General features: G+C 46.7%; 2 protein-coding genes across 4 annotated transcripts in view; one reads left to right on the top strand and one right to left on the bottom strand.

Annotated features, from left to right (window-relative positions):
* LOC119741311 overlaps positions 1-26,320 on the top strand; it is a 34,214-nt gene that overhangs the window by 595 nt on the left and 7,299 nt on the right. Inside the window, exons 1-5 of one of the 3 annotated variants that reach the window (XM_038217078.1) lie at positions 21-328; positions 1,212-1,271; positions 11,024-11,167; positions 11,570-11,707; positions 16,505-16,589. In XM_038217078.1, coding sequence (XP_038073006.1) covers positions 11,036-11,167; positions 11,570-11,707; positions 16,505-16,589 — 355 coding nt within the window. In that variant the 5' untranslated portion in view covers positions 21-328; positions 1,212-1,271; positions 11,024-11,035. Of the gene's footprint in view, positions 1-20; positions 407-1,211; positions 1,272-11,023; positions 11,168-11,569; positions 11,708-16,504; positions 16,590-26,320 lie in introns of those variants that run through there. The other 2 variants (XM_038217071.1, XM_038217064.1) reach the window with 2 other exon arrangements.
* On the bottom strand, positions 5,262-5,765 carry LOC119740906. The gene has a single exon (XM_038216384.1). The coding sequence runs from the start codon at positions 5,763-5,765 to the stop codon at positions 5,262-5,264; it is 504 nt and encodes a 167-aa protein (XP_038072312.1).

Below are 26,320 nucleotides of genomic sequence, written 5' to 3'. Positions count from 1 at the left end.
ATCCAGATAAATAAGTAATCTCTGAGTTTGTAAGGGAAGTGATTGAGTATAAGATCACGTAGGCGAGGCGCCTGGGTAGGCGAATAAAATAATCTTCCGAAACACATATCTGGTGTCAGGTCCCCATCCTTCCCCAGTCCCCCTAGTTAGTCCGCTTGGGTTGTGTGAGCGAGAGTGCGTGTGAGGGTGATCCTTTGGTAGTCTGCTGCGGGCCTCGTGGTAAATCTCCGCCGAAACGGATCTGCGTACCCGACCGTAGAGGCTAGGCCGTTCGCCGCTACTCGCCGGGGCAGTCGTCCGAGGCAGTACCGCTACAATACTGTGCTGTGTGAGTAGGGTTGTGTACAGCTGCTGGTAATTGCTATGTGATCAGTGCACCATCAGCCTGCACAGGAAAACCACAAAGGTTGCTAGTATTGCTACTCCCTAGCTCATTAGTATGTATTAGTTTTTGTGGTAAATTGATATTGAGTGCAGCACTGACTAGGAGTTTTAGTGTTCTCACCTGGACTCGAATGTTGCTGTGAATATTTAAGTAGGTGGATTAAGAAACAACTTGTTCCTTGATAATTTTACCTACGAGCGTATTTTCCTCAACTAGGAACCTTTATTATTTGACGAAAGAATTCAATAAGTTCGAAATTTGTTTGATTTAACTTTGATTTAACTTTGATTTAATTTTCCTATTTCTTAGACTCTAGTTTACTGTAGTTATATACTTAACATAGTTTGATGTTTACTAATTATTGTTTCCTTTCTGTATTTTTATTATAGACTTACCCATCAACCCTTTTTCTTTGTTGCTGTTAAAATAAACTTGTAAAAAGAGCCAATATCCGGGTCACATATGGATCCACCCTGCTAGCCCCCCCCCCCCCAAATATTGGCTGTAGAACCCCACCTGATGGTCACTTGACCAATATTGACCCAAGTAACGGCATGGCTCAGAATGCATGTTTGCATAGGAGGGTTAATGCAGTAGTGTTAATTTGTTGTGCCAGGCCTTTAAAATGCTCCCTGAAGGTTCACTAGGGGCCTTGTCCCATAGCTCCTAGTGTTAACCAGGGGAAACATCCTGTGCTTGGAGGGTGTAATTAATAGGCTAACTATTGATATCTTTATTACGGACCTCCTTAATCTGAGAATACAGTATTTTTATATTATTTAAAACAAGATTGATCATTGGATGTTCCTTTGTTTTATTATTACAGTTCTTGATCTTACCAGGTGTAATTGGAGTGACAGCTGCCTGTAAGAGAGATCGATGCACGGTAAGGTGTTTTTAATAAATACTGTGTGTTAATTAAGGGAAGGGGGGGGGGAGGTCTGTGAGTCAAGGAGATAATGATGGTCTGTGTGCCTCTTCCACCCCTAAAAAAGGGGTTTGCAAAATCAGGATAAAAGAAATATCCCTTTTATAATTAACATCTTAACAATAATTTATACAACAGCACGGTTCGAACCATGGTCATGTCCCCCCCCAACTATTTTCATCCCCGAATACACACAATTGTAGCCTAACAATTCTATAGCTCAGAATTGCTGATAAAATGAAGTGTTAATGATTATCTACTGCTAAAACAAAAATATGGCTAAAGTCTCCGGTTTCTGGTCTGCGCACACATCACTGTAGCACTGCACATCAAAGTTTTTTCCAATGTAAGATGACGTTTGAAACCGCCAATCTCACTGGTTTGACTGGAGTCCTGCTGCACTGCACAATTTGGTGCAGTCAATCGAGAATAAGCTTTATGTGGCCTCTCATATTATTTGCATTAAATTTAGTCGGGCACCATTTACAGATGGTGTTGTAATTGTGCATCTTGAAGCCAGACTGAGGGAGCGATAGTAGTGCATCTGGAACCTGTAAACGCTTTTTCAATATTTAAGGGAGCAGACTAATGACCAGCCTGGCAGTGGCAGCACATGCACGATGTTGATGTTGCTGTATTTTGTGTGTGTATGGGTCTGGCGTTTAATACCATTTTCTCTGATTTTTCTCATGACTATCCAAATTTTCCGAAAAATGTTTGTGTGGGTTGAGATCGTAAGTGGGTGCAGAATTCTCAAGCCCTATGGCCTTACTGAAGTCACCTCAAGCTACATCCTGAAGCCTGAGAGTTTTTAGGGGGTCAAAGCGTCATCTGCAATACCAGCCAACAACTTTGTTCCGACTTCTGTGCCCCAACGATAAAAAAAGTAAGGCAAAAAAAATGTTTTTGCCGCACCACTTTTGGAGCAAGCTCCATAGCAGAAACCTGAGACATGTTTTTTTTTTTGCCGTATAGTTCTGACCACTTTTGAGAAGCGATTCACGCCCCTGGTGCTAACAGGCTTTTAGGACCTATTCCAGTTTGGCCTGGCTTGATTTGTACAGTACTTTGTACTTTGAATTTGGTGCCGGTGCCTAGGGCAGAGTACAGCCTACAGAACTCTGGTGCCCAGGTGCTACGAAACACTTAATCCTGGCTGGCTTGTCCATCAGTTGCCTGGTTTGTGAATGAGTTGCCTGCCCTGCAAAGCAAACGATTTGCTTGCTCCGTGGGCAATCCGCCCACTGGTGGTGGTCCTTCGGATCCGAAGAAGACGTCATAGTTTGGCAACTCGATGAACTCGGAGGTGGCTCCGCAATCCGAAGCTGGATTGACAGAGTATGGAGCAATGGGGGCACTGGAAGTCAGTCGTTGTTGTCGGCCGGTTGTCTCGCTGGTGGCGTTTTTCCCTCGCTGCAATCAGATGTTGTCGACGGGCCTCATCGAACCTGGAGCTGGCCTTGTGCACAAACGATCCCCAAAGTGGTCTATTACTGGCGTGGGACTCAAGGTCCTTAGGATGTATGTCGCACATCTGGAGGTTGGATTTGATGCAGTCCTTGAACCTCTTCTTGGGCCGACCCTGCTTTCGTCTGTCGCACGCCAATTCTTCGTACAGCAGGTGTCTTGGCATCCGGTGTTCCTCCATGCGAATGACGTGCCCCACCCATCTCAGCTGGGCCTTGATGAGTACCGATTCTATGCTGTTAGACTTTGCACGGTCGAGAACCTCGAGGTTTGTGACGCGGTCATGCCACTGGATACCAAGGATGGAGAGCACGCATGTGGAAGCTCTCCAGCTTTTTGATGTGCCTGCGATATAGTGTCCATGATTCACATCCATAGAGGAGAGAGTGGAGAACCACAGCATTGTAAACTTTGAGTTTGGTCATCAGGCGTATGTTGTGCTGGTTCAGGACTCTGTTGCGGAGCCTCCCTAGCGCTTGGCTTGCTTTGCTGATGCGGGTGTTGATCTCCTCATCAAGGGAGCCATCGTGTGAGATGATGCTACCCAGGTACCTGAAGCTCTGGATGTTGGAGAGCCGGGTGCCATCGATGGTGATGGTTGGAGGAGGGGAGTCATTGTTTAGAGCAGGCTGGTGGAGCACTTCGGTCTTGCTGAGGCTGATTGTCAGGCCAAACAGCTTGCAGGCTTCTGTAAAGCGGTCCAGCATGAGCTGCAGGTCGGAGTCTGTGTGGGCCATCAGTGCGCAGTCATCGGCAAAAAGTGCTTCTTGGATGAGGTCGTAACGACACTTGGTTTTGGCGGTGAGGCGACGGAGGTTGAAGAGGGAGCCATCCAGGCGATAACGGATGGAGACTCCTTTCTCCAGGTCTTGGTCGGCGTGTGACAGCATTTGGGCAAAAAAGATGTTAAACAGGACCGGCGCCAAAACGCAGCCCTGTTTCACACCATTGCTGATTGCAAACTCTTCGGTCACTTCGCCGCTAGTGAGGACCTGACCGGTCATGCCGTCGTGAAAGAGCCGTATCACTTTGATGAACTTCTTCGGGCATCCAATGCATTCGAGCACAGTCCAGAGAGCTTCTCTGTTGACCGTGTCGAATGCCTTGGTCAGGTCAATGAACACTGAATAGAGGGGCATGTTCTGTTCTGTACACTTTTCCTGTAGTTGTCTCACAGCAAAAATCATGTCCACCGTGCTTCTGGCGTATCTAAAGCCGCACTGTGCTTCGGGAAGAATTCGCTCAGAGACGGTGACCAGCCTGTTGAGGATGACCCTTGCAAAGATTTTCCCGGCAATGGAGAGAAGCGAGATGCCCCTGTAGTTGCCACAGTCCGCCCTGCTACCCTTGTTCTTGTACAAGGAGACTATGAGGGCGTCACGGAAGTCATCCAGCATCTTCTCCTCGTCCCACACACTCTGCAGAATATTGTGGAAGGCTTCAAGGGCGTTGGGGCCTAGTGCTTTGTAGATCTCTGCAGGTATGCTGTCCTTCCCTGACGCTCTGCCGGAGCTGGTCTGGCGGATTACCTTCTTGATCTCGGTCATTGTTGGGGGAGAGTCGAGTTCCTCCACTGCAGGTTGCTGTGGAATCTGGTGAAGCGCAGCCGGGTCCACGGTTGACGGTCTATTGAGTAGGGTGCTGAAGTGTTCCTTCCAGCGTTCTTGGAGCCCTGCCTGGTCCTTGATCAGGGTTGCACCGTCCGAGGACAGCAGTGGTGAGCATACCGAGGTCGAGGGGCCGTAGACTGTCTTCAGGAAGCTGAAGAATTTCTTGGTATTATGGGTGTCAGCGTACATCTGGACCTCTTCGGCTTTCGCCTGCCACCACTTGTCCCGCATCTCTCGCAGCTCAGCCTGCAACTTTGCCTGGAGGGACTTAAACCTCGCTCTTTTGGGCACTGAAGTGGGATCGTTCTGCCATTCAGTGTAGGCTTTGTTCTTGGCAGAGAGGGCGGTTTGGATATTTTCCTCATTCTCATCAAACCAGTCTTGGTGAGTCCTTGCTTTCGGGCCGAGCACCTCCTTCGCCGTCTCGGAGCCGATGGTCTTGAAGGCGGACCATTTCCCGATGCTATCACTGTCAGAGGGTAGGCCCTCCTGAAATTTCTCGTCGAGAGTCTGTTGGAACTTGGCGAGGTAGGACTCGTCCTTCAGCTTGGCAGTGTTGAAGGAGGCTCTGATGGTCTTGGGTTTATTTCTGTGTGGCGGTGGGATGTGCACATGACCGATCTCACTAGTCTGTGGTCTGTCCAACACTCGGCACCTCTCACGGCGCGGGTCACGCAGACGTCCCTGAAGTCACGTTGGCGTACTATGACAAAGTCTATCATATGCCAGTGTTTCGACCTTGGATGCATCCACGTGGTTTTGTATTTATCCGCCATCCTGAACAAGGTGTTGGTGATGCACAACCCATGTTCCGCACACTTGCTGAGGAGGAGCAGGCCGTTGTCGTTGACATTGCCCACACCATGTCGCCCTAGGACTCTCTCCCAGCTGTCGTAGTCCCTGCCCACTCACGCGTTGAAATCCCGAGGATGACAAGCTTGTCAGCCTTGGGGGTGGTCTTGATGGTCTCGTCGAGGAGCTGGTAGAACTGTTCTTTGGCCTCATCTGGGCTTGAGAGTGTGGGTGCGTAGACACTAACGATAATAAGGTTCCTGTTCTTGGTGAGAGGGATGCGAAGCTTCATGAGTCGTTCGCTGATCCCTACTGGAAGCTCAGGAAGGTTCTTCACAAGCGTTGACCTAATGGCGAATCCTACTCCGTAGATCCGGTCTTCAGCTTGCCGTTTCCCTTTCCAAAAGAAAGTGAATCCACCTCCCTCTTCCTTCAGGGATCCCTTGTCGGCAAAGTGGGTCTCGCTGAGTGCAGCGATATCGACACGGTATCGCTGGAGTTCCCTAGCCACTAGCGCGGTTCTTCTCTCGGGTCTGCTGGTGTTAGCATGGTCAAGGAGTGTTCTGACATTCCAGGCTCCCATGATGAGTTTTCTTTTCTTTTTACTTTCTTTGTTATTATTTCGACCGCAGTTAGGATGAGTCTGTCAACCGCGGTAAGCTGACCAGACTTAAGAGGGCAAAGCATTTGTTTAGGGTACCTTTTCTAACCCCCTCCCTCATGCAACGGTGGGCAGTGCTGTCCTAAAGAGGCTGCCCAGTCGCCCTGGGTGCTGCCGAGCTCTCCTGGTTGCCCTCAAAGTTCAGGAGAAGAGCGACCACTCTCCTAAAGGCCGCCTACATGCAGGTTTGTGACTAACAAGTGCCAGTGCTCACCAAACACCTGTTGCCTTCGCCACTCGCCCATCGCCGCAGGACTTTTTAGGGGACGACAGATCGGTGATGAGTTGCATAACAGACCTGTGCGTGAGTGTTTTATAGTGGGAGAATCGTTGCATAGGGGTAATCCCACTCTCTCGGCCTGGTGAGTCTTGATCCAATGGCACGAGGAGCCGTTACAATTGGACACTGCCAGGCTGCAGTGGATGACCAGGACTTACTATGTGTCACGTCCATGCTCTAACACGCTCCACAAGCACTTGCTGACACCGCCTTCACGACCGTTGGATCCACTTTTGATCTCATCCGCTCGCTCTGCCGGGAATCAGTCTTCACATGCTAGGGCTGACATACCCTTAACCCTTTGAAACTACTTTGCCGGGGGTGTGGCCGCTGTCGCATGCAAACAGCTACGAGTATAGACTACCAACCAAGGCTAACGAGCTCTACCTGCCCGGGTTTGTGATCAGAGTTGTCCTTCTCCTAGGCAGACAGCGGTCCTAGGCTGACGAGTTCTACCTACCCGGGTTTGAGATCAGAGTTGTCCCTCTCCTAGGTGGACTGGCAACCAAGCCTACGAGCTCCACCTACCGGAGCACCTGGTTATAGCGCCAGGAACACCGTCTGCCGTTCAGTAAAAAAACAGGGTTGGCGCGAGAGGCCAGACAGTAGGATTTGGTTAGGAGAGGCTAATGTTGAGACGCTGTGCTATGTAATGGGATATTTCAGTGGGAGAGGAGCTGCTCATATCTCCAGTCCACCCCAGCACGTCCTAACCCATTTAACGCCCACTACGCAGTGATAAATTCATGAACAATCAACTTGTGGGGTCTGTTATCCCAATGTTACTCCATGCTGCCCCCCCCCACAAGGAACCATGATCTTGTCTTTTACGTCTGACAACTTGGGACAATGGGTTGCCTTTGATAACATAACTCTGAGGACCTGAGCCCAAACCTTCCAAAGGTTTTCGTGTACAAACATTATCAGAAGTGTCGAGAAAGAGTAAAAGTCAACAAAGAAAAGAACAATAAGGGTGCTCACAAGTATAATAAAACTAAGTGGGGGTGTGTGTACACCCCCGCACACTTAAGAATATTTCTCATGTGGGGAAAAATATAGTAAGAAAAATGTGGGGTAACCCTTTGAACAATTGCTAGGTCACCTTTTTGGAATCCTTTTCTAAATATTTGATATACTGTGGCGGGAATATCTGTGACCCGATCCGTAGTCCCTTTACCCAGACAACCTAGCTTAGGATAAGTACCCCAGCAGCCGGGAATGCAGGCCCGTTTGGATGGAAATATACCGCCCTATACGCGTAGCGGCACTCACCCATGCCCCTCAACCTTCAATGACCTCAATTACAATCTGCCTCGAAGTTGCGACCCTGATCTGAGTGCAATTCTTTTGGTACGCCATATCGACAAACAAAGTTCTCCACAAATGCCTTGGCTACCGTCTCGGCTGTACTGTCGGGGAGGGCATAAGCCTCCATCCACTTGGTGAAGTAGTTGGCTATAACAAGCACCCATTTGTTGCTTCCCTCTGTCTCCAGCATTGGGCCGACGAGATCCAACGCCACCCTTTCCATCGGAGCCCCGATTTTGTACTGTCTGAGCGGTGCACGCCTCTTCCAAGCGGGCGACTTTCGTTTAGCACAGATATTGCATTTCCTGCACCAGGCTCTCACGTCCGCCACCATTCCAGACCAGTAATATCTCAATCTCAACTTCGCAAGTGTGCGACTGATTTCAAAGTGTCCTCCGGTCTTCCCTCCATGCAACTCATCCATCTTCACCTCTTGAAGGCCGACTGGGAGGACTATCTGCCACTTTACCTCCCTACCGTCGTTTGATTCCCATCGCCGACATAGCACTGACTGTCTCATCTCTAGCTGGCCCCATTGCGATCAATAAACTTTGACCGCAGTTGCACGGGAGGACATGCTCTTCCAATCTGGCCTCTGATCCGACTCCTCTTTCCCAAGTACTACCCAGGCAATGGAGGGGTCTTTCAGCTGACCCTCCCGCAAGTCGTCTGTGGTAACGTTTGGCTCGGCAACAACCTCTCTCACATCCGCCGGCGTAGGTGCCTCTACAGTATCGTCGTCCACACGTCCACACTGCTTGCAAGGTCGACGTGACATGCCGTCTGCATTTCCATGTTTCTTCCCAGGGCGATGAACTATTTCATAGGTGTACTGCCCAAGCACCTCCAGCCATCGAGCGATTTGCCCCTCTGGGTTCTTAAAAGTGACTAACCACTTTAATGCCGCATGGTCCGTTCGAACAAATATCTCTTGTCCGTATAGGTACTGCTTGAAGTGTTTAAGATAGACAATAATTGCAAGGAGCTCTCTGCGCGTCACGCAATAATTCCTCTCGCGTAGGCAATAACGCGCTCCTCTCCATTTTGCACTTGCGACAAAACAGCTCCGATGCCGACTCCGCTAGCATCTGTATCCAATATGAACTTGCCCTCGGGTTCTGGGTATGCCAGTATTGGCGCCTCTTGCAGGTGAGTCTTCAAGGTTTGGAACGCCTCCTGGCATTCGTCACTCCAGTGGAAGACACGTGCTTTCTCAGTTAGCCTATGGAGCAGGCGAGCCACATCAGCAAAACCTCTGATGAATCTTCTATAATACGAGGCCAACCCAAAAAAACTCCTCAGTCCTTGGACGTCAGTCGGAGTTGGCCAAGATCGTATCACCTCCAGCTTGTCTGGATCGGTAGATACTCCCTCCGGGGACACCACATGTCCCAGATACTTAACTTGCTGTCGGAAGAGGTGGCATTTTCTTGGCTTTAATTTAAGTCCAGCCTCACGTAACCTCTGCAGAACCTCCCTCAAACGGTTGATTTCCTCCACGATGGTTCGTCCATACACAATAACATCGTCTAAATAGACGAGCAAGGTTTCCCACTGGAGGCCACTCATTATCCTCTCCATGAGACTCTCGAATGTGGCGAGGGCATTGCACAGACCGAAAGGCATAACCCTCCAGCTGTACATTCCCCCGCGCACAACAAAGGCAGACTTCTTCTGGGCCTCTTCATCAAGTTCGACTTGCCAATAGCCGGAGGAAAGATCTAGGGTTGAAAACCATCTTGCCCCCGCTAGTGCGTCAAGGGTGTCATCGATTCGTGGGACGGGGAAAGCGTCCTTGATCGTCCTTTCATTGAGCCCTCTGTAATCCACACAAAACCCCTGCGTTCCGTCCTTTTTCCGAACGAGAACTACATTGGACCCCCACGGGCTGTCGGATGGCTCTATAATCCCCCGCTTTAACAAGTCATCCACTTGCTTGTCGATCTCCTTTTGCTTACACAGGGGTTGTCGCCTCGGTCTTTCCCTAACAGGTCTGGCACTTCCGGTGTCTATGGTGTGTTTCACCCTGTCAGTCCTCCTTAGGTCGTGGTCTCCTCTGGAAAATACATCCGAGAACTCCGACAGCAACCCAGCAATGGCGTAATGATAGCGTGTATCTTGCCCTTCAACGCTTCGCTTCCAGAGGTCCTGAAGGTGTCCGGGGACATGTACATCTTCCGTTCCTTTTTCCATAGCCTCCTGTCGCACCTCATCTACATCCTCTTCATCCACTGGGGTGAGGCAGCCGGCAGTAACCCCACAGCACAGAACGCACTCCTGCCTCCCTGGGTTCAATACCCACAGCGGTAGTGTACCTCCATCCATGTTCACCAGTGACCTCGCAACTATAAGGCCCTTATCCGCTACCACTTCGCCTCCTCCGACTGGCTCTATTACACCGACATGACACGAATCAAGTGACTTATCCATCCTCCCTGGTATAATGGTTTCATGTCTCGGTGGTATGACAGTAGTTCTGGCTACCAAAATCCTTGTGCATAACGCTGTTCCCCATCGGCTTGTACACTTGATGTGTTCTCCATGCAACACAAGCTCCAAGGTCTTAAAGTCCATTATTCCTCCCGTGAGTATGAGAAAGTCCATCCCCAGAATTCCTTGTGCCTTAACCTTTGCAAAAACTGCACGTACTGGAAAAATGGTTCTTTCTACCTGTACCTCAATTTGTGCCAAGCCCTAAGTTTCTATCGGTGTCCCATCCGCCTGAAACACTTTTAAGCCATCTGTCTCTAGCCTCGGCCGCCTCTCAGCTGGAATTCTGTAATATACCTCGGCTGAAATAACTGTATCAGTAGTTCTGGTATCCACAAGGAGTGGAATGTCAAGGGAATGAATCTTCCCCTTAACATAAAGTCCTTTTTTGGGAGAAATTGTTGGTACCAGTATCTTCCGTTCTGCTTCCGGGTTGGTTTTAGGTTGACGGTTGACCCTGCTGTGATTTCAGCCCTTCCTCGGGTCCTAGGAGAGGCTGATTGCCGTTTCCCTGAGGCTTAGTTTTATTTCTCTTTTCTGGACAATCTCGTAAAAAGTGTCCATACCCTTGACAATGAACGCTGTGCGCCTCTACTCTCCCGCCCTCGACCGTTTCCAGTCGTGATCCTTCCTCAAGGCGGCGGGTAGATGAGCGCGCCCTTCCGGCTCCGTCACGTTACAACGGCAGATCGATGTATGTCGCTCCGCCTCCAGTAGCCTCCGCGGACTCCGTGCCTCCTTATGCCAGCCCGACTTCACCGCACCACCCAGCACACGCCCGTCAGCGCGCGCAACCTAATGCCTACCGTCTCTTCCCCGTAGATGCTCTCGGCGTACGCCCGGAAGGTTGTGTCTGAGAGTGTTTCTGATGCGAGTCTAATTTGTGACTGTGTGTGTCTGGGTGGCAACTGCCCCGGGGCCTTATATAGGGCCCACAGCCGCGAGCGCGCCCTCTCTAGACTACGCTGCTATAGTAATTTGTGCCACAATACTAACAGTATATGGAACAAGCTTTGTTAAATGATTGGGCCTGTCCCAATTGTTATTTTAATTTCCCTTGCTGGATGTTTAATCATACAGATTTGTACTTCCTATTCGGTAGATCACTGCTTACATGGTACTGGCCATCGTGGGATCCATGGCAACTGTTGCTATCATCACGCTTGCTGCTATGTCTGCAGGATTCGACAGGATGTTTTGCAGGTATAGTTACAGCCCAGATAGTGCGACATGCTTGTCAAGTCATGTAAGTAAGAATGTTATCCTTTGAACTATTGAGCTCAAATATAAGGTTCAAATATCTTTTTTTGACAATTTGCAATGCACACGTATGTAAGTGGATGTTGGATAGGGGTTGCATTTTTAGAATAATTAAATATTTGGTTATTCCGAATTGGACTTGATATTTGATTTTGAAATGCACTGATGAAAACAAGAGCCAGTCTCAGCTGACAATTAGGATTTGTGTTTGTATATTTGGCATGGCCCTGACTTACGATACATTTTTAATTGATACATTTGTTTTGGTATAGGTCTTTTTCATTTGTCTCTGAACCTAAACAGAATTTATGACTACTTTAACAACAAATGGAAACAGAAATTGCCACATTATATCAGGTTTTGTGTATCTTTTTTTTAATCATTTAAGGAGGCACGTGTTGCTGTTGGTGTCCTTCTCTGTCTGTTGGCATTTACAGATGCTGTAGTGGCAATAGTTGGTGCTGGCATGAGTTGTGGAGCCTTATGTTGCAGCACAGGCCACTCTACACCTCAGCCCAATGTAATGGTAAGCAATACTGTCCTTATTAAAAACACACAAGAACACTTGCATTTTGCATGTAAACAGGAGATGTACAGAAAATTACATAATTTAAACTAAACAATCAGGGGCGGTGGTACCGGGGGGGGGGGGGGGGGGGGGTTGGCAAACCAAGTGTCTAGTGAAAAAAAAAGTGTTGACATTTCAGTTCGGATGTGCCCCCCCCCCCCCAAAAAATTTGCTGGATACGCTGCTGCACCAACAGAAGATGCCTTTTACTGAGCAAGTGCCCCTTTTTGGTGATAACCCCCAGGTTTGAAACCATACCGCCGCCGCTGTTAACAATACCCAGTTTTTGACCAAATCCACAGACATTTTAACATGTTCATCTCTCCGGTTCTTTTCAGAACCACACATACTCACAAAAAGAGATTTTGCCACATGGTGCTACCGCAACAACCGCCTTATTATTACCCTCCACCATGCAAACCATGCATCAAATCTCAGGCCCCCCCCCCAATGTTGTCCAGCCCCCCCCCCCCCCAAAATTTCACTAGCCAAATTTGAGCATGTGACGTACACGTTATGCGAACGGTCTCCCCCTAAATAAATAGTCGTGAGAAGGGTGCATTAGTACACTTGTAGTTAATATAGTGTGCCTAATTGTAGGACTTCATCAGCACTCCCCATTGAAAATATGGCAACACGAGCCCCCCCCCCCCCTTGGTTTTCGGAGGCCTAAGTGTCCGGAGAAAATAACCAGTCTACATTTCAGCACGCCTCCCTGAAAAAAAATCTGTGGCGGATCCAGTTAGGTTCGTGGGGGGGGCGCAACGGCTCATTTGAGTGAAAAATGGCCTTATTTTACAAAATTTTGGTCACTGCCGGGGGGGGGGGGGGGGCGCACGCCCCCGTAACACCCCCTGGATCCGCCAATGAATCTTGATCCACCCTGCTAGCCCCCGCCAAAATATTGGCTCTAGAACTGTGCCTGGGGGAGGGGGAGAAGAGGGAAAACAAAAAGGAAAAAGATTAGGAGAGATTCAAATTGAATATAATACTGTTCATTCAATGTATATTTAGCAGTAGGAACTGCCGAAAAGACCCTAATACGCGCGTTTTTTTTTTTTACATAATATGTATATTGAGCATCAAATCATGTCCCGTTCCCCCTTCCCCCACCTTCAGCAACTTTTTCAAAATCCTGGCGATCCCCATACTGACAAGGTTGCTAAGGTAATCAGTTCTCTGGACATCTTCAAGGCTTCTAGTCCTAATCAGATCCCCACCATTGTTTTGAAGATTTGCTCACATTCAGTGTTCACTAACCTGTGCAATACTGTGTTTGTCTAAATCTGAATTTGTATCTAGTTGGAAGCTGACATCAGTTGTGCCTGTGTTTAAAGGCTCTGGGGAGAATTCTGACCCTGCTAACTATAGGCCAATTAGCCTCCCCTCCATCATGAATGAAGTTCTTGAGTTCCTGATGAATCAGCAACTCATGAACATCTTGGAGTAAAATAATCCCTTGAAAGGTGTGCAGCAGGGCTTTCGTCATTCACGTTCCAATAGAGACCTATCCCTTACATGGAACATCTGAATAAAGCTGTTGATCAGCATGGGGAATATAATCCCGGGACATACCGTTATTTCGTTTTACCGTTTTGGATTTTTTTAAAAACAAAAACAGTAAATGCACCGTTCACCGTTTTTTCGTTTTACAGTTTTGTAAAACGGTCAAACGGTATTAAGTCACACACAAAAAATACTTTTTGTTGTTGTTTTTAATTGTAGAAAGCGTTAAACGGTTAGTTGTTTTATTTTTAGAGTGTTGTTTTACAAAATCATGACAATGACAAAACGGTCAATAGTCTTGCCGACCATTTTTTGATTTAGGTTCGGCAATTAAGCAATGCACCTAGGAATGTTAATGCGTCCTTGGGATCGAGTCATTGCCTGGGCCCTCCTTACATTTTCGTTCTCACGACAGAATTTGCGAATTAGCTATTGAAGAGCCGCGTCGACTTGAACTCCAATTTCCTTCAAAATATCTGCAACTTCATCAAACGTTTTACCATCCTGTAGCCATTGTAAAAAGTAATGCCCTCCCTTGCAGTTTTCCAGCGCCATTTTTGCTTGCAACTCTTTAAGCCCCACCAACTGAATCGCATGAGAAGGGGGTCAGGGTCCGCGCCAGGAATCACACCACGCATTAATTATGCCGAGCCAACACTCGTGTAAAGCATGGTCCCCCTCCACCCCCTTGCCCACCGCCACAAAATGCACCACGGACTGTTAACTATGACACTAAAATAAAGAAACAGTCTGTATTCAATACTGACCGTTTTGCTGTTTTTCAAAGTTATTTGTGTAAAACTGTAAAACAAAAATAATCGATCGATCGTTATATGCTATAAATGAATTTTACTATTTATAAAACGGAGAAACCGTATTTATCTTAATACCGTTTGACCGTTTTACAAAACTGTAAAACGACAAAACGGTCAATGGTTTGTTTACTGTTTTTGTTTTGAGGAAATGCAAAATGGTAAAACGAAATAACGGTATGTCCTGGGATTGAATATAAATCCTGGTACATACCGTTATTTCGTTTTACCATTTTGGATTTCCTCAAAAACAAAAACAGTAAACGAACCATTGACTGTTATGTCGTTTTACAGTTTTGTAAAACGGTCAAACGGTATTAAGATAAATACGGTTATTCCATTTTATCAGTTGAGTAAAATTCATTACAGCATAACGATCATTGATTTTTGTTTTCCAGCTTTACACAAATAACTTTGAAAAACAGCAAAACGGTCAGTATTGAATACAGACAGTTTTTATTTTTTATTTCAGTGTCATAGTTAACAGTCCGTAGTGCATTTTGTGGCGGTGGGCAAGGGGGTGGAGGGGACCATGCTGCGCATGAAGAAGTGTTACCTCGGCATAATTAATGCGTGGTGTGATTCCTGGCGTAACCCTGACCCCCATCTAGTACTGTGATTAATTGGTGGGGCTTAAAGAGTTGCAAGCAAAATGGCACTGGAAAATTTCAAGGAGGACATTTCAGAATGGATACAGGGTGGTAAGACGTATGAAGAAGTTGCAGATATTTTGACGGAAATTGGAGCCTGAGTTTGGCGTGGCTCCTCAATAGCCAATATTTGCAAATTTTGTCGGGAGAACGTGATACAGTGTAATTGTAAGGAGGGCAATCTCCCAGGCAGTGAAACGATCCCAAGGACACATTAACATTGCAAGGTGCATTGCTTAATTGCCAAACCTGAATCAAAAAATGGTCGACGAGACTATTGACCGTTTTGTCATTGTCATGTTTTTGTAAAACAACACTCTAAAAATAAAGCAACTAACCGTTTATCGCTTTTTACATTAAAAAAAAATAACAAAAAGGTCATTGTTTTTTGTGACTTAATACCGTTTGAACGTTTTACAAAACTGTAAAACGACAAAACAGTCAATGGTTCGTTTACTGTTTTTGTTTTTGAGGAAATCCAAAACGGTAAAATAAAATAACGGTATGTGCCGGGATTAATCTAGACTCATCGCCCCTGGCATGTCAAAAGCCTTTTGATAAAGTTTGGCACAATTGTTTGTTACACAAGATGGAGTCTTATGGAATCTTTCCTTACATTAATGACTTGACTGCAATCAAAGCTGACCATTTATGCAGACAACTTCACTTTGTTATGCCACAGTGGATTTATACAATATAATCCTTACATGCAATACCCCGCACATGGATTAAGTTATTACAATAACTCTCACAAAGAGTCCATATACCTGAACCTGGCTCAGCTCAATGACAGCAAAGCTTAAGGTATATCTCATGGGTTCTACAGTAACCCTCAGCCAACTACATGGAGTGTTCGGGTTGATTAGACGAGGGGATAATAACCTTCACACAAAGATGGTGACCCTCACAAGAACTCAGAGTGCTACAAATAGTCAACCTGATAGACAAGGTAGCCCAGTGATTGCGGGATCGTCTCAGTCATCACCCCCACCATATGGTGTGCAACAGACGACAAGCAATGCACCACAAATCAAAGTACTGCTCTTTACAACTCCTGCCCCTTTTGTTCCAACACTAATCCAAACCCATTAATTAGTTGTACACCCACTACAAATCCACCTAAATCTTAGATAACAATAATCTTAAATAACTGGCTGTCTTAAATAACACGGACTGCTACACTCAATCGCACTGGAGCACCAGAGCGTGATCACCATCAGACCACTACTACTCCGACCACATGGTAGTTCCACTGCTGCACAGCAGCCACGGATGACCCCAGCAAGGGCACCAGAACTTGGCTTGTTCCTACCGCCACAAGCTTGGCTTCTTGCAACATTGGCAACAGCACCAGAACGAGTTTCTACTGCATTAAAACTAGCCTTGACATCAGACTACCCCTGTTCCGTCACAATACCATATACTAATGGTTGCGTGTACATGTATAAGGACCCTTATGAGTGCCTATTGCATTGTTTCTTTGAACACGTGAGTTTGTCAAGAGACAATACAATCTCATTTAACTCTGAATGCAGGTAATGGTGAGTTGGGTTTCTATGTTTATGAGCTTAGTTTCATTTGTTCAAGCATTTGATATACATGTACATGATATACTGTTATAATTCATTAATGGTAATGAAGCAAAGAAATTCCTGAAGTGCCCATTTTCGTCATATGTTTTCCCTTTGTTATAAATGGGTTGGGTTTTTGCATACTAGACAGCAAACCACACATGAATTACAAACTGTATGACATGAATTCTAAGAAATGATCCTTACATTTTACAGGTGTGTTATACTACCGGACCACAAATGACTGTCCCTCAACAGAGTGCTATGAGTAACCCTGCATATGGAGGCCCACCAAACTATGGTAATTACATCCCATTCAAATATGAAATGTACTGTGGGGTGCTGCTAAAGATCTCTTTTAAGACAATTTAGTACTTGGTGATTTATCTAAGCAAAAGTGAAAGTATAAACAAAAGAACAAAAGGCTTGAGCCCCCCCCCCCAGGTTGTAAATTTTTTTTTTTTTGGAATTTTTTTTTAGTCCCACAATTTGGCCTTGGTGATATGTATGTGGCCTATTTTCGAGTAGTATAATAAGTAAGTAGTAAGTGGTGCCACCAATGTCAAAATAGTCCCCCCCCCAAAAAAAAAAACCCAAATTTTTTTTTTCTCAAGCCAAATATTTTGGGCAACATTTTAAAAAGTTTTTTAAACTTCAAAAAATTTGAAAAAAAAAAAAATTTGAGGCCCCCCCCAGCCAAATCCTGGGTGGGCCACTAAGGCAAATGACCGTAAAATGTACAGTACAACTTCCACAGAAATGAATTAAATGATTGGGTGATCAGAAAGGTTGTCTTATTCCTTCATTTAAGCACCTATTATCATTTATCAATGTCCACCGCAGTTATCCATGGCAATGACGTAATGAACTCAATACCATTGAATAGAGGACATACTGATTGTTTTCTGGATATGTCTGGATTTGTGAAAATTTACATTTGAAGATGGGAATGTTTGTTTAAACACCCTGTATAACTGGTCACAATGTAACTAGTCTATCGATGTAGGAGCACAGGATGCTGGCTCATTGTACATGGCTACCAGAATTTAAAGGGGCACTAGGTCCTGAAATCCCCCAAAATGTTATGTTTTGGATTGTTTACTTAGCCTATTTCAAACATCTGGTTGAAAGGAAACCAACCTAATGTCTTACCGTTCCCAAGAAAAGACGAAAAAGCCAGCTTGTTTACATCGGACATGACGGAGTACGAATACGTTTTTCGTGTCGTTCTCATGTACGCTATACACGTTGTGTGTCTCAGGAACAGCGTGCAATGACCAATCACCAATGCAAAAAATTGTGGTTTCTTCAACGTCCGCAAAAGGCGAACACTTTACGCGTACGAATGAAATCACAACTAGCATCCAAACAGCTCGAATTTATGGGGTCGCAAAAGTGGTTCCCGAAATGCGTTCTCGCACACATAATACAGGAATAACACAAAAACGCCCAGTTTTAAAAGGATAGTTGTGTGGATGTTTATATCCTACTTTTAAAAGTTATTTCCGATAATCATCGGGTGGGTGGGTGGGTGGGTGGGTGGGTGGGTGGGTGGGTGGGTGGGTGGGTGGGTGGGTGGGTGGGTGGGTGGGTGGGTGGGTGGGTGGGTGGGTGGGTGGGTGGGTGGGTGGGTGGGTGGGTGGGTGGGTGGGTGGGTGGGTGGGTGGGTGGGTGGGTGGGTGGGTGGGTGGGTGGGTGGGTGGGTGGGTGGGTGGGTGGGTGGGTGGGTGGGTGGGTGGGTGGGTGGGTGGGTGGGTGGGTGGGTGGGTGGGTGGGTGGGTGGGTGGGTGGGTGGGTGGGTGGGTGGGTGGGTGGGTGGGTGGGTGGGTGGGTGGGTGGGTGGGTGGGTGGGTGGGTGGGTGGGTGGGTGGGTGGGTGGGTGGGTGGGTGGGTGGGTGGGTGGGTGGGTGGGTGGGTGGGTGGGTGGGTGGGTGGGTGGGTGGGTGGGTGGGTGGGTGGGTGGGTGGGTGGGTGGGTGGGTGGGTGGGTGGGTGGGTGGGTGGGTGGGTGGGTGGTGGGTGGGTGGGTGGGTGGGTGGGTGGGTGGGTGGGTGGGTGGGTGGGTGGGTGGGTGGGTGGGTGGGTGGGTGGGTGGGTGGGTGGGTGGGTGGGTGGGTGGGTGGTGGGTGGGTGGTGGGTGGGTGGGTGGGTGGGTGGGTGGGTGGGTGGGTGTGGGTGGGTGGGTGGGTGGGTGGGTGGGTGGGTGGGTGGGTGGGTGAGTGAGTTTGTCTTACATACGCAGTGTGGACTTCCGAACAAAAGACGTCCACATAATGTAGGTAGCACCGACGTTGTGTGGACTTACCCCACGTCCACACAGTGTTTCCCCATTTCTGGAAAACAGGTTTAGAGGCATTTTTGGGTTAGGTTTATCTGTAGCAGAATGAAGAGAAACACTAAAGGGAATCATAGAAAAAAAATTGGGTTGAAAGAGTTTTCACAGTTTGAGAAAAATGAGTTTTTTCACTGGTTTTTCTTAACTACACGAAAGCAATGGAAAGTCCACACTAGTCATGTGAAACAAGTATGGGTGTGTGGGTGTGTGTGTGTGTGTGTGTGTCCGGACAAATCTTGTCAGCGCGATAACTTGAGAAATACTTAAAATATGAACTTCAAATTTGGTTTGTGGATTGTTTCTTGGTAATCCTAAGAAGCCTTTTGCATTTGGGGCCAAAAGGCCAAAGGTCAAGTTCACAGTGGCTAAAACAATAGAAATCTTGTCAGCGCAATAACTTGAGAAATACTTAACATATGAACTTCAAATTTGGTTTGTGGATTGTTCTTGGTAATCCTAAGAAGCCTTTTGCATTTGGGGCCAAAAGGCCAAAGGTCAAGTTCACAGTGGCTAAAACAATAGAAATCTTGTCAGCGCGATAACTTGAGAAATAATTAACATATGAACTTCAAATTTGGTTTGTGGATTGTTCTTGGTAATCCTAAGAAGCCTTTTGCATTTGGGGCCAAAAGGCCAAAGGTCAAGTTCACAGTGGCTAAAACAATAGAAATCTTGTCAGCGCGATAACTTGAGAAATACTTTACATGTGAACTTCAAATTTGGTTTGTGGATTGTTCTTGGCAATCCTAAGAAGCCTATTGCATTTGGGGCCAAAAGGTCAAGGGTCAAGTTCACAGTGGCTAAAACAATAGAAATCTTGTCAGCGCGATAACTTGAGAAATACTTAACATATGAACTTCAAATTTGGTTTGTGGATTGTTCTTGGTAATCCTAAGAAGCCTATTGAATTTGGGGCTCAAGGGTCAAGTTCACAGTGGCTAAAACAATAGAAATCATGTATTTATTCTGAGATTATAGGGATTAGGGATTAATTCATATAAAACCTACAGAAGACACTAATGCTGTCAATGAATGTTCCATGTGACCAAGGTACATGTAAGTTGATGTTAAAAGAGTGGTGTTATGTCATGGGAACTGTCACCGTTGCGGGGCATTTGTGTTTGTAAACACACCTGACTTGTTTTTTCTTGTTCATGTATTTATACCTTTATGTGACAACCGAGAATGAGAAAATGCTAATCGACAAGGATGGTTTGCTTAATGATGTCCTGTTCTTTCATGGTGTTGCTGCATGTTTACCAAACAGTCCTGAAAAGATAAAATACAAAAGTCCTTTGTCAGTATTTTGCGTTATCTCTGCAAATGTCGAAGGGTTCTCATCTTCAAAGCATAACATCCTAGCTGAGCTTTGCAGTAAGATGCATTGTGACATCCTATGCTTGCAGGAGACACACAGAGGGAACGAGAACAACCGTCCCAAAATACATGGTATGGTCTTGGCATGTGAGCATCCCCATCGTCAGTATGGCAGTGCTATCTTTGTCAAACCAGGCTCTGCTATAGAAGCTACCTCAAGATCAGAAGAACAAAACATCAAAGTTCTAACTGTTGAGTTGAGCAGTATTGTGATAACATCTATATACAAACCACCAGGAGTAGTCTTCAGCTTCCGAGATCCTGTTCCTCAAATTTACAACAAACCACAAGTTATAATCGGAGACTTAAACTGTCAGAGTACCCAGTGGGGCTACATGGATACAAACAAGGATGGAGAAGCGGTTGAAGAGTGGATGGATGCCAACCAGCTTAGTCTTATCCATGACCCCAAATTGCCTCCATCATTCTATAGCGCCCGTTGGAGACGTGGCTACACCCCAGACTTAGCTGCTGTCACCTGTGATATTGCAGGTCTGTGTTAGAAGATTGTAATGGATCCTGTACCACAGACTCAACACCGTCCTATTGGTATCCAAGTCAACGCAGCAGTAGTACCTACCGTTGTGCCATTTAAAAGGCGCTTTAACTACAAGAGAGCTGACTGGAATGGATTCAGTCAGGAGCTGGAACAGAAGATCAAAAACATCAAACCCACACTGGATAACTATAACATGTTCACCGAACTTGTTAAAACTGCACGAAGGCACATCCCCCGAGGCTGCAGGGTGGAGTATATTCCTGGTCTCTCTAAAGAGGCAGCTGCTCTTTACAATGACTATGTTACAATGTTTGAAACTGATCCCTTCTCAGAGGCAACAACATCAGCTGGGGAGAAGGTGATGGAAAGCATCTACCAAGAGCGCCAACAAACCTGGAACGCACTGCTTGAGGCAACAGACATGTCAAAGAACAGCAAGAAGGCGAGGTCTCTAATCCGCAAGCTTCGTGGTGATCCGAACGTTTTGCCCCTCAACAATCCAAGGTCACTGCAAATCAAGTTGCGCATCAATTGCTCTTGAATGGGAAAAGCGAAAAAAAAACAGCAAAGGATCAAGCTAGACCGTAACAAGTGCACCGAAGACCCTGGTTTCACAAGACCATTCACCATGGAAGAGCTAGAAATCGGCTTGTCAAGTCTCAAACCAGGAAAGGCCATTGGGCTAGACAACATCGCAACTGAGCAGATCAAGTACTTTGGACCTGAGGCAAAGAAGTGGCTTCTGCAGTTGTATAATCACTGTCAGACAACACATAAGCATCCTAAGATCTGGAAGAAAGATCATGTGATAAAGCTGCTAAAACCAGGGAAAGATCCATCAAGCCCAAAGAGCTACAGACCAATTACACTTCTCAGCCATACCTACAAGCTGTTCGAATACTAATCCTTAACAGAATAGCTCCAACAGTAGACGAACGCCTCATCCCTGAGCAAGCAGGATTTTGTCCTGGAAAATCAACAACAAGCCAAGTGCTCAACCTGACACAACACATCGAAGATGGTTTTGAGAAAGGGATGGTAACCGGTGCAGTCTCTGTTGACCTGTCTGCAGCATATGATACAGTCAACCATAGATGCCTGCTTGGCAAGATCTTGGAGCTGACAAAGGATATCCGGGTAACAGAGCTGATTGAAAGTATGCTGGAGAACAGGCTGTTCTTTGTGGAGTTGGGTGGCAAACGAAGCAGATGGCGTAGGTTGAAGAATGGTCTTCCTCATGGGAGCGTGCTTGCCCCCATTCTTTTTAACATCTATACACCAACGACCAACCGAAAAGTGATGAAACATGCCGCTTTGCATATGCTGACGATCTGAGTGTTGCCGCACAAGATACGGACTTCTCAGTAGTGGAGAAAAGGCTGACTGGTGCTCTCAGTCAGTTAACACTGTACTATGAAGAAAACCACCTCTGTGCCAACCCATCCAAGACACAAGTGTGTGCCTTCCATCTGAGAAACCACGAAGCAAAGCGCCAACTTCAAATAACCTGGTCTGGAACGACTCTTGAACACTGCGAGCACCCTGTCTGCCTAGGTGTCACCCTTGATCGCTGTCTCACTTTTAAGACCCACATTCAAAGGAAAAAGGCGAAAGTGAGTGCACGCACTGATAACAGGCTGTCTCAGGCCGACAAACACCAACAGCATCTACACCCTGGCAGGCATAGCCCCGCCAGACATCATCAGATCAGCAGCCAGCATGAAGGAGCGTCAGCGACAGACAAATGACGAACGACATGTTACCCAGCTGTCATGTGGTAACGTTATTTCTATTGGGCAAAGACAAAATAGAACACTGTTGTAAGTACGTCTGGTCACTTTGCCAAAATATGTGAAAGTGTTTATTCAAACATCATAATAAACAAACAATGTACAAGAAAAAGGTTAAGTCAGTTTCCTAAATAACAACACTTTAAATCAGTATGGCCAAAACTATCAAACTTTAGGAGAACCATCACTTTAAAACTAATGGCCAACTACATGTACTATCTAACCTATAGGGGAAACCTAACTTAATAATCTCATGGCCACGACTACCAGAACTCTTATCTGCCATGTCTTAAAGATAAACACATTACTCAGGCTGGCCAGCACCCTTGTTGCTATAGCAACAGACTTTCCACTGTATGGCTCAACTCCAGCCAAGTCAATGGCCTGGGGCATACTACTGCTCCCCCAGTGCTACCCTTACTGTGTGACAGGTGGTCTTTCCATACTACACACACAAGCAAGTCATTGTTCTAGCTAGCCTAATTAGTATTCACTCTCCACAACCTGGCAAGGCCATGCTTCAGCTTATCTATATACACTCAGTGCTTGCAATGGAAGTTTCCTTGGCTAAATGGTGAAACTTACATTCAATGTCATAATCTACTAGCACAGTTTACTATAAAACATACATGGTCCAGTTTCTTAAATAAATGAAATCCAAGTTATCAACTTCACAAACTTTCACCAAACTTTCCTCAAATCCAGGAAACTTAGTGAAACTTTCCATGAATAACTGAAGTGAATAACTAAAGTTCAGTTGCTAAAAACTAATCAAACTTATATCATCTTAAATCTCATCCAAAGTTACATAAAAGTGAATATACAAACAATAATGAAAATATCTAAGCATCATAAAACAAACTTCAATCTTGTCAATCTCTAGATAACTTGGCAAAAGAGTAAAGTTGACAAATTCAAAGAACAAATTACCTTCAACCAATTGATCAACTCAAGTCATTGATTGTATACTCCAAGTAAATGAAAATGTGAACAACAGAAATAAAGGAACCTAGATGTGAATAAAAAGAAAGAAACATTTGTACATACCTATTGGGCAAAGACAAAATAGAACACTGTTGTAAGTACGTCTGGTCACTTTGCCAAAATATGTGAAAGTGACCAGGCACACTCACATGCACTCTGTGTTGTCTTTGGCCAATTCCAATTTTTTTATGGGGGTGTTACTTTCTACAAAAACTTCACTCTGGAGGGGTTTTACTACAGAGGGGTTCTACAACACTCCCCTCCAAAAAAGAAATGTCGTCACGACATTTTATCGGTCAAACATTGATCTATATACAGTTCTTTGGAGAATCCTGTTTCCGAACAGTATCATGGTGGACAGCGCACTACAGTCATGGGAACTACAGTCCATTCGCGCAGGAACGTCCTGCCATCCAGATGAGTTTTCCCAGTAGCTCCTCTGGTGCTGGGATGAGATCCAGTGGAGGGGATCCAATCTCCATGGATATCTCGTCCTAGGTCTCACAGACCAATCAGGTAAATGGACTGGTATCTCAACATTGTTGGGTTGTAGTGCGAACTTGGTATTCATGTGCATGCTCATCTTCTGAAGAGAGTACTCCTGGTCCTTGCTGACTCTCCTTCCGCTCATTGTGCAACACGATTACTATCTCTCGTCATCTGTCTTGCCACACCATGTCTCCGCATTGATGGTCACTATACTACAGCTTATGGTCTCACTTGCCCAGGCTCCATCCAGTAAGGTGAAGGAGTCCATGGCTGGTAAGGCCCCTGCACTGGATGCTGACAAAAGGGTTGTCCAGGATAGAATGGATGAAAGAACTGCTGTTGTGACGGCACTTGTGCAACTGGCTGCTGGGGGTACTGATGAGCCCTTGGTACTGCCACTGAATTCAGCATGGTTGGTTGAAAAGATGGTGTCCCAAGCCTGTCATAAGTTAACACCGTTGGAGGGTGTCTGTCGCGAAGGGGTCGATGAATCTCCTCATCACCTGCATCTTGGGTTATGCCACTCACTTGATGTTCCATACTATCCAGTATTGGAGATGGTCCTACCTCTGTCATGGCTGACGTTGTAGTAGGTTGGGCAGATGGCACAGCTGGTGTAGTTGTTTCTACTCCTTCCTGGGGCTGAAGCATATCTGTATCCTCATCTGCATCATTGGCTGGAAACTGCAAGTCCCCGTGTTCCGAAAGTGCTGCATCCGCTGGGGGGACTGTTGAGACAGCTTGAGGGTACTCTGTTGTCGCTCCTTCTGCATAGCTGACTTTAGAAGGGTGGATTACAATGACTGGTAGATCATCGTCCTCATCCTCACTCTCTGCAGGTGGCGGATGTACGGCTTGGCTCTCATCAGGTGGAGTGTTGTTGAGTTGTCTGGGGGCAGCTTTGGGCTGTCTAGGCTGAGATTGCTGGGGTGAGGTATGAGTACCAACTTGACTGTTGTCCCCACTGATGAAGTCGCATGGCAACAGTAAGTTCCGGTGCAGTACCTTGCTCCTGCCCTGACCACTCTCGGGTTGGACCTCATAGACTGGGATGTCTTCACCCTTCTGGGTGACAACTCGGTAGATCCTGTCTTCCCAGTACGCTCGGAGCTTGGACGGGCCCTCAGCTCTTGCCAAATTCCTAACAAGAACTCGGTCACCTGGGGCTAGGATGGTACTCCGTGCTCTCCGGTCATAGTAAGCCTTGCTGCGCTGTCCTGTCTGGTGTGAATTTTGGGCTGCTACCTTGTAGGCTTCTCGCATCTCGTTCTGCCAGCATTGGGAATATTCTCGGCTGGTGACCCCATGTCCCTCTGGTCTTTCAAACCCAAAAGCCAGGTCGATTGGTAGGCGAGGATGTCTACCGTACAAGAGGTAAAACGGCGAGTACTCGGTGGTCTCGTGTTTTGTGCAGTTGTAAGCGTGCACCATCTTGTTAACTGCAGACTTCCAGTCGCTCTTCTGGGTCTCAGGGAGGGTCCTCAACATCCCAAGTAAGGTCCTGTTGAAGCGTTCAACTTGACCGTTTCCTTGGGGGTGGTATGGTGTCGTGCGGGAATTCGTTATGCCAGAGTATTCTTGCAGCCTGGCAAAGAGATGGTTCTCGAACTCACGCCCTTGGTCGTGGTGAAGCCTCTTAGGGAACCCGAACTTCAGGATGAAATCATTGAAGATTATGTCCGCTGCTGTCTTCCCGCTTTTGTTCTTAGTTGGGTACGCTTGGGCGAATCTGGTGAAATGATCCACCACCACCAGGATGTACTCAAACCCGCCCTTGCTCCGCTCCAGGTGGACATAATCGATGGAGACAAGCTCGAAAGGTTGCGTTGTGGTGATGTTGACAAGGGGCGCTCTGGTTTGTTTGGCTGGCTTCTTCTGGATAATGCATCGGCACACTTTTGTGATGTAGTGTTCGATCTCAGCTGCCATGTGAGGCCAGTAAAACCGCTCCCGAGCAAGATGGATTACTCTTTCTGGCCCAATGTGCCCGGCATGATCATGCAGCTCGGTGTAGACCAGTTGCTTGAACTTCTGGGGTAGGACGAGTTGTGTGCGCACACCAGTCTTCCGCCAGAGGATTCCGTCACCGTCTACCTGGAGCTTTCCCCACTCGTGTAGAAGTGATATGACTGTCGGTGCCTCACCTTTCCGTTCTTTGCGGGTTGGCAACCTTCCCAAGGTCCTGTAGTGTATTACCCTTTTGATGCCAGGGTCATCCTCTTGGGCCAACTTGATTTCCTGCTTACTGAACTGCTGAATGGGTGTCTGTACTGTTCCTGTGGTGGAGTCTTGGACGGAGAGTGCATGTGCCCAAGCTGTCTGGCCATTACACTGAGCCGTAATCCCTTGACCGGTTGCCTTCATCACATCTGGGGATACCGCCTCGGTGTGGACACTTTCCAGGTGCTCGACACTCTGTGGGATACGGGACAAGGTGTCTGCATCGCCATTGGCTCTACCCGGTCGGTACTTGATCTCCAAGTTGAAGTCAGCTAACTCGGCAACCCAACGATGCCCTGTGGCATTCAGTTTGGCTGTGGTGAGGACATAGGTTAAGGG

Source organism: Patiria miniata, unplaced genomic scaffold (assembly GCF_015706575.1).
Source record: "Patiria miniata isolate m_02_andy unplaced genomic scaffold, ASM1570657v1 HiC_scaffold_11, whole genome shotgun sequence".
Taxonomy (NCBI): domain Eukaryota; kingdom Metazoa; phylum Echinodermata; class Asteroidea; order Valvatida; family Asterinidae; genus Patiria; species Patiria miniata.
Note: the sequence above shows the minus strand (reverse complement) of the source record. Positions and strands in the feature narration are given on the sequence as shown.

Excerpts from the sequence above, each read along its gene's own strand:
- LOC119740906 (XM_038216384.1), bottom strand. The coding sequence starts at position 5,765 with ATGGGAGCCTGGAATGTCAGAACACTCCTTGACCATGCTAACACCAGC.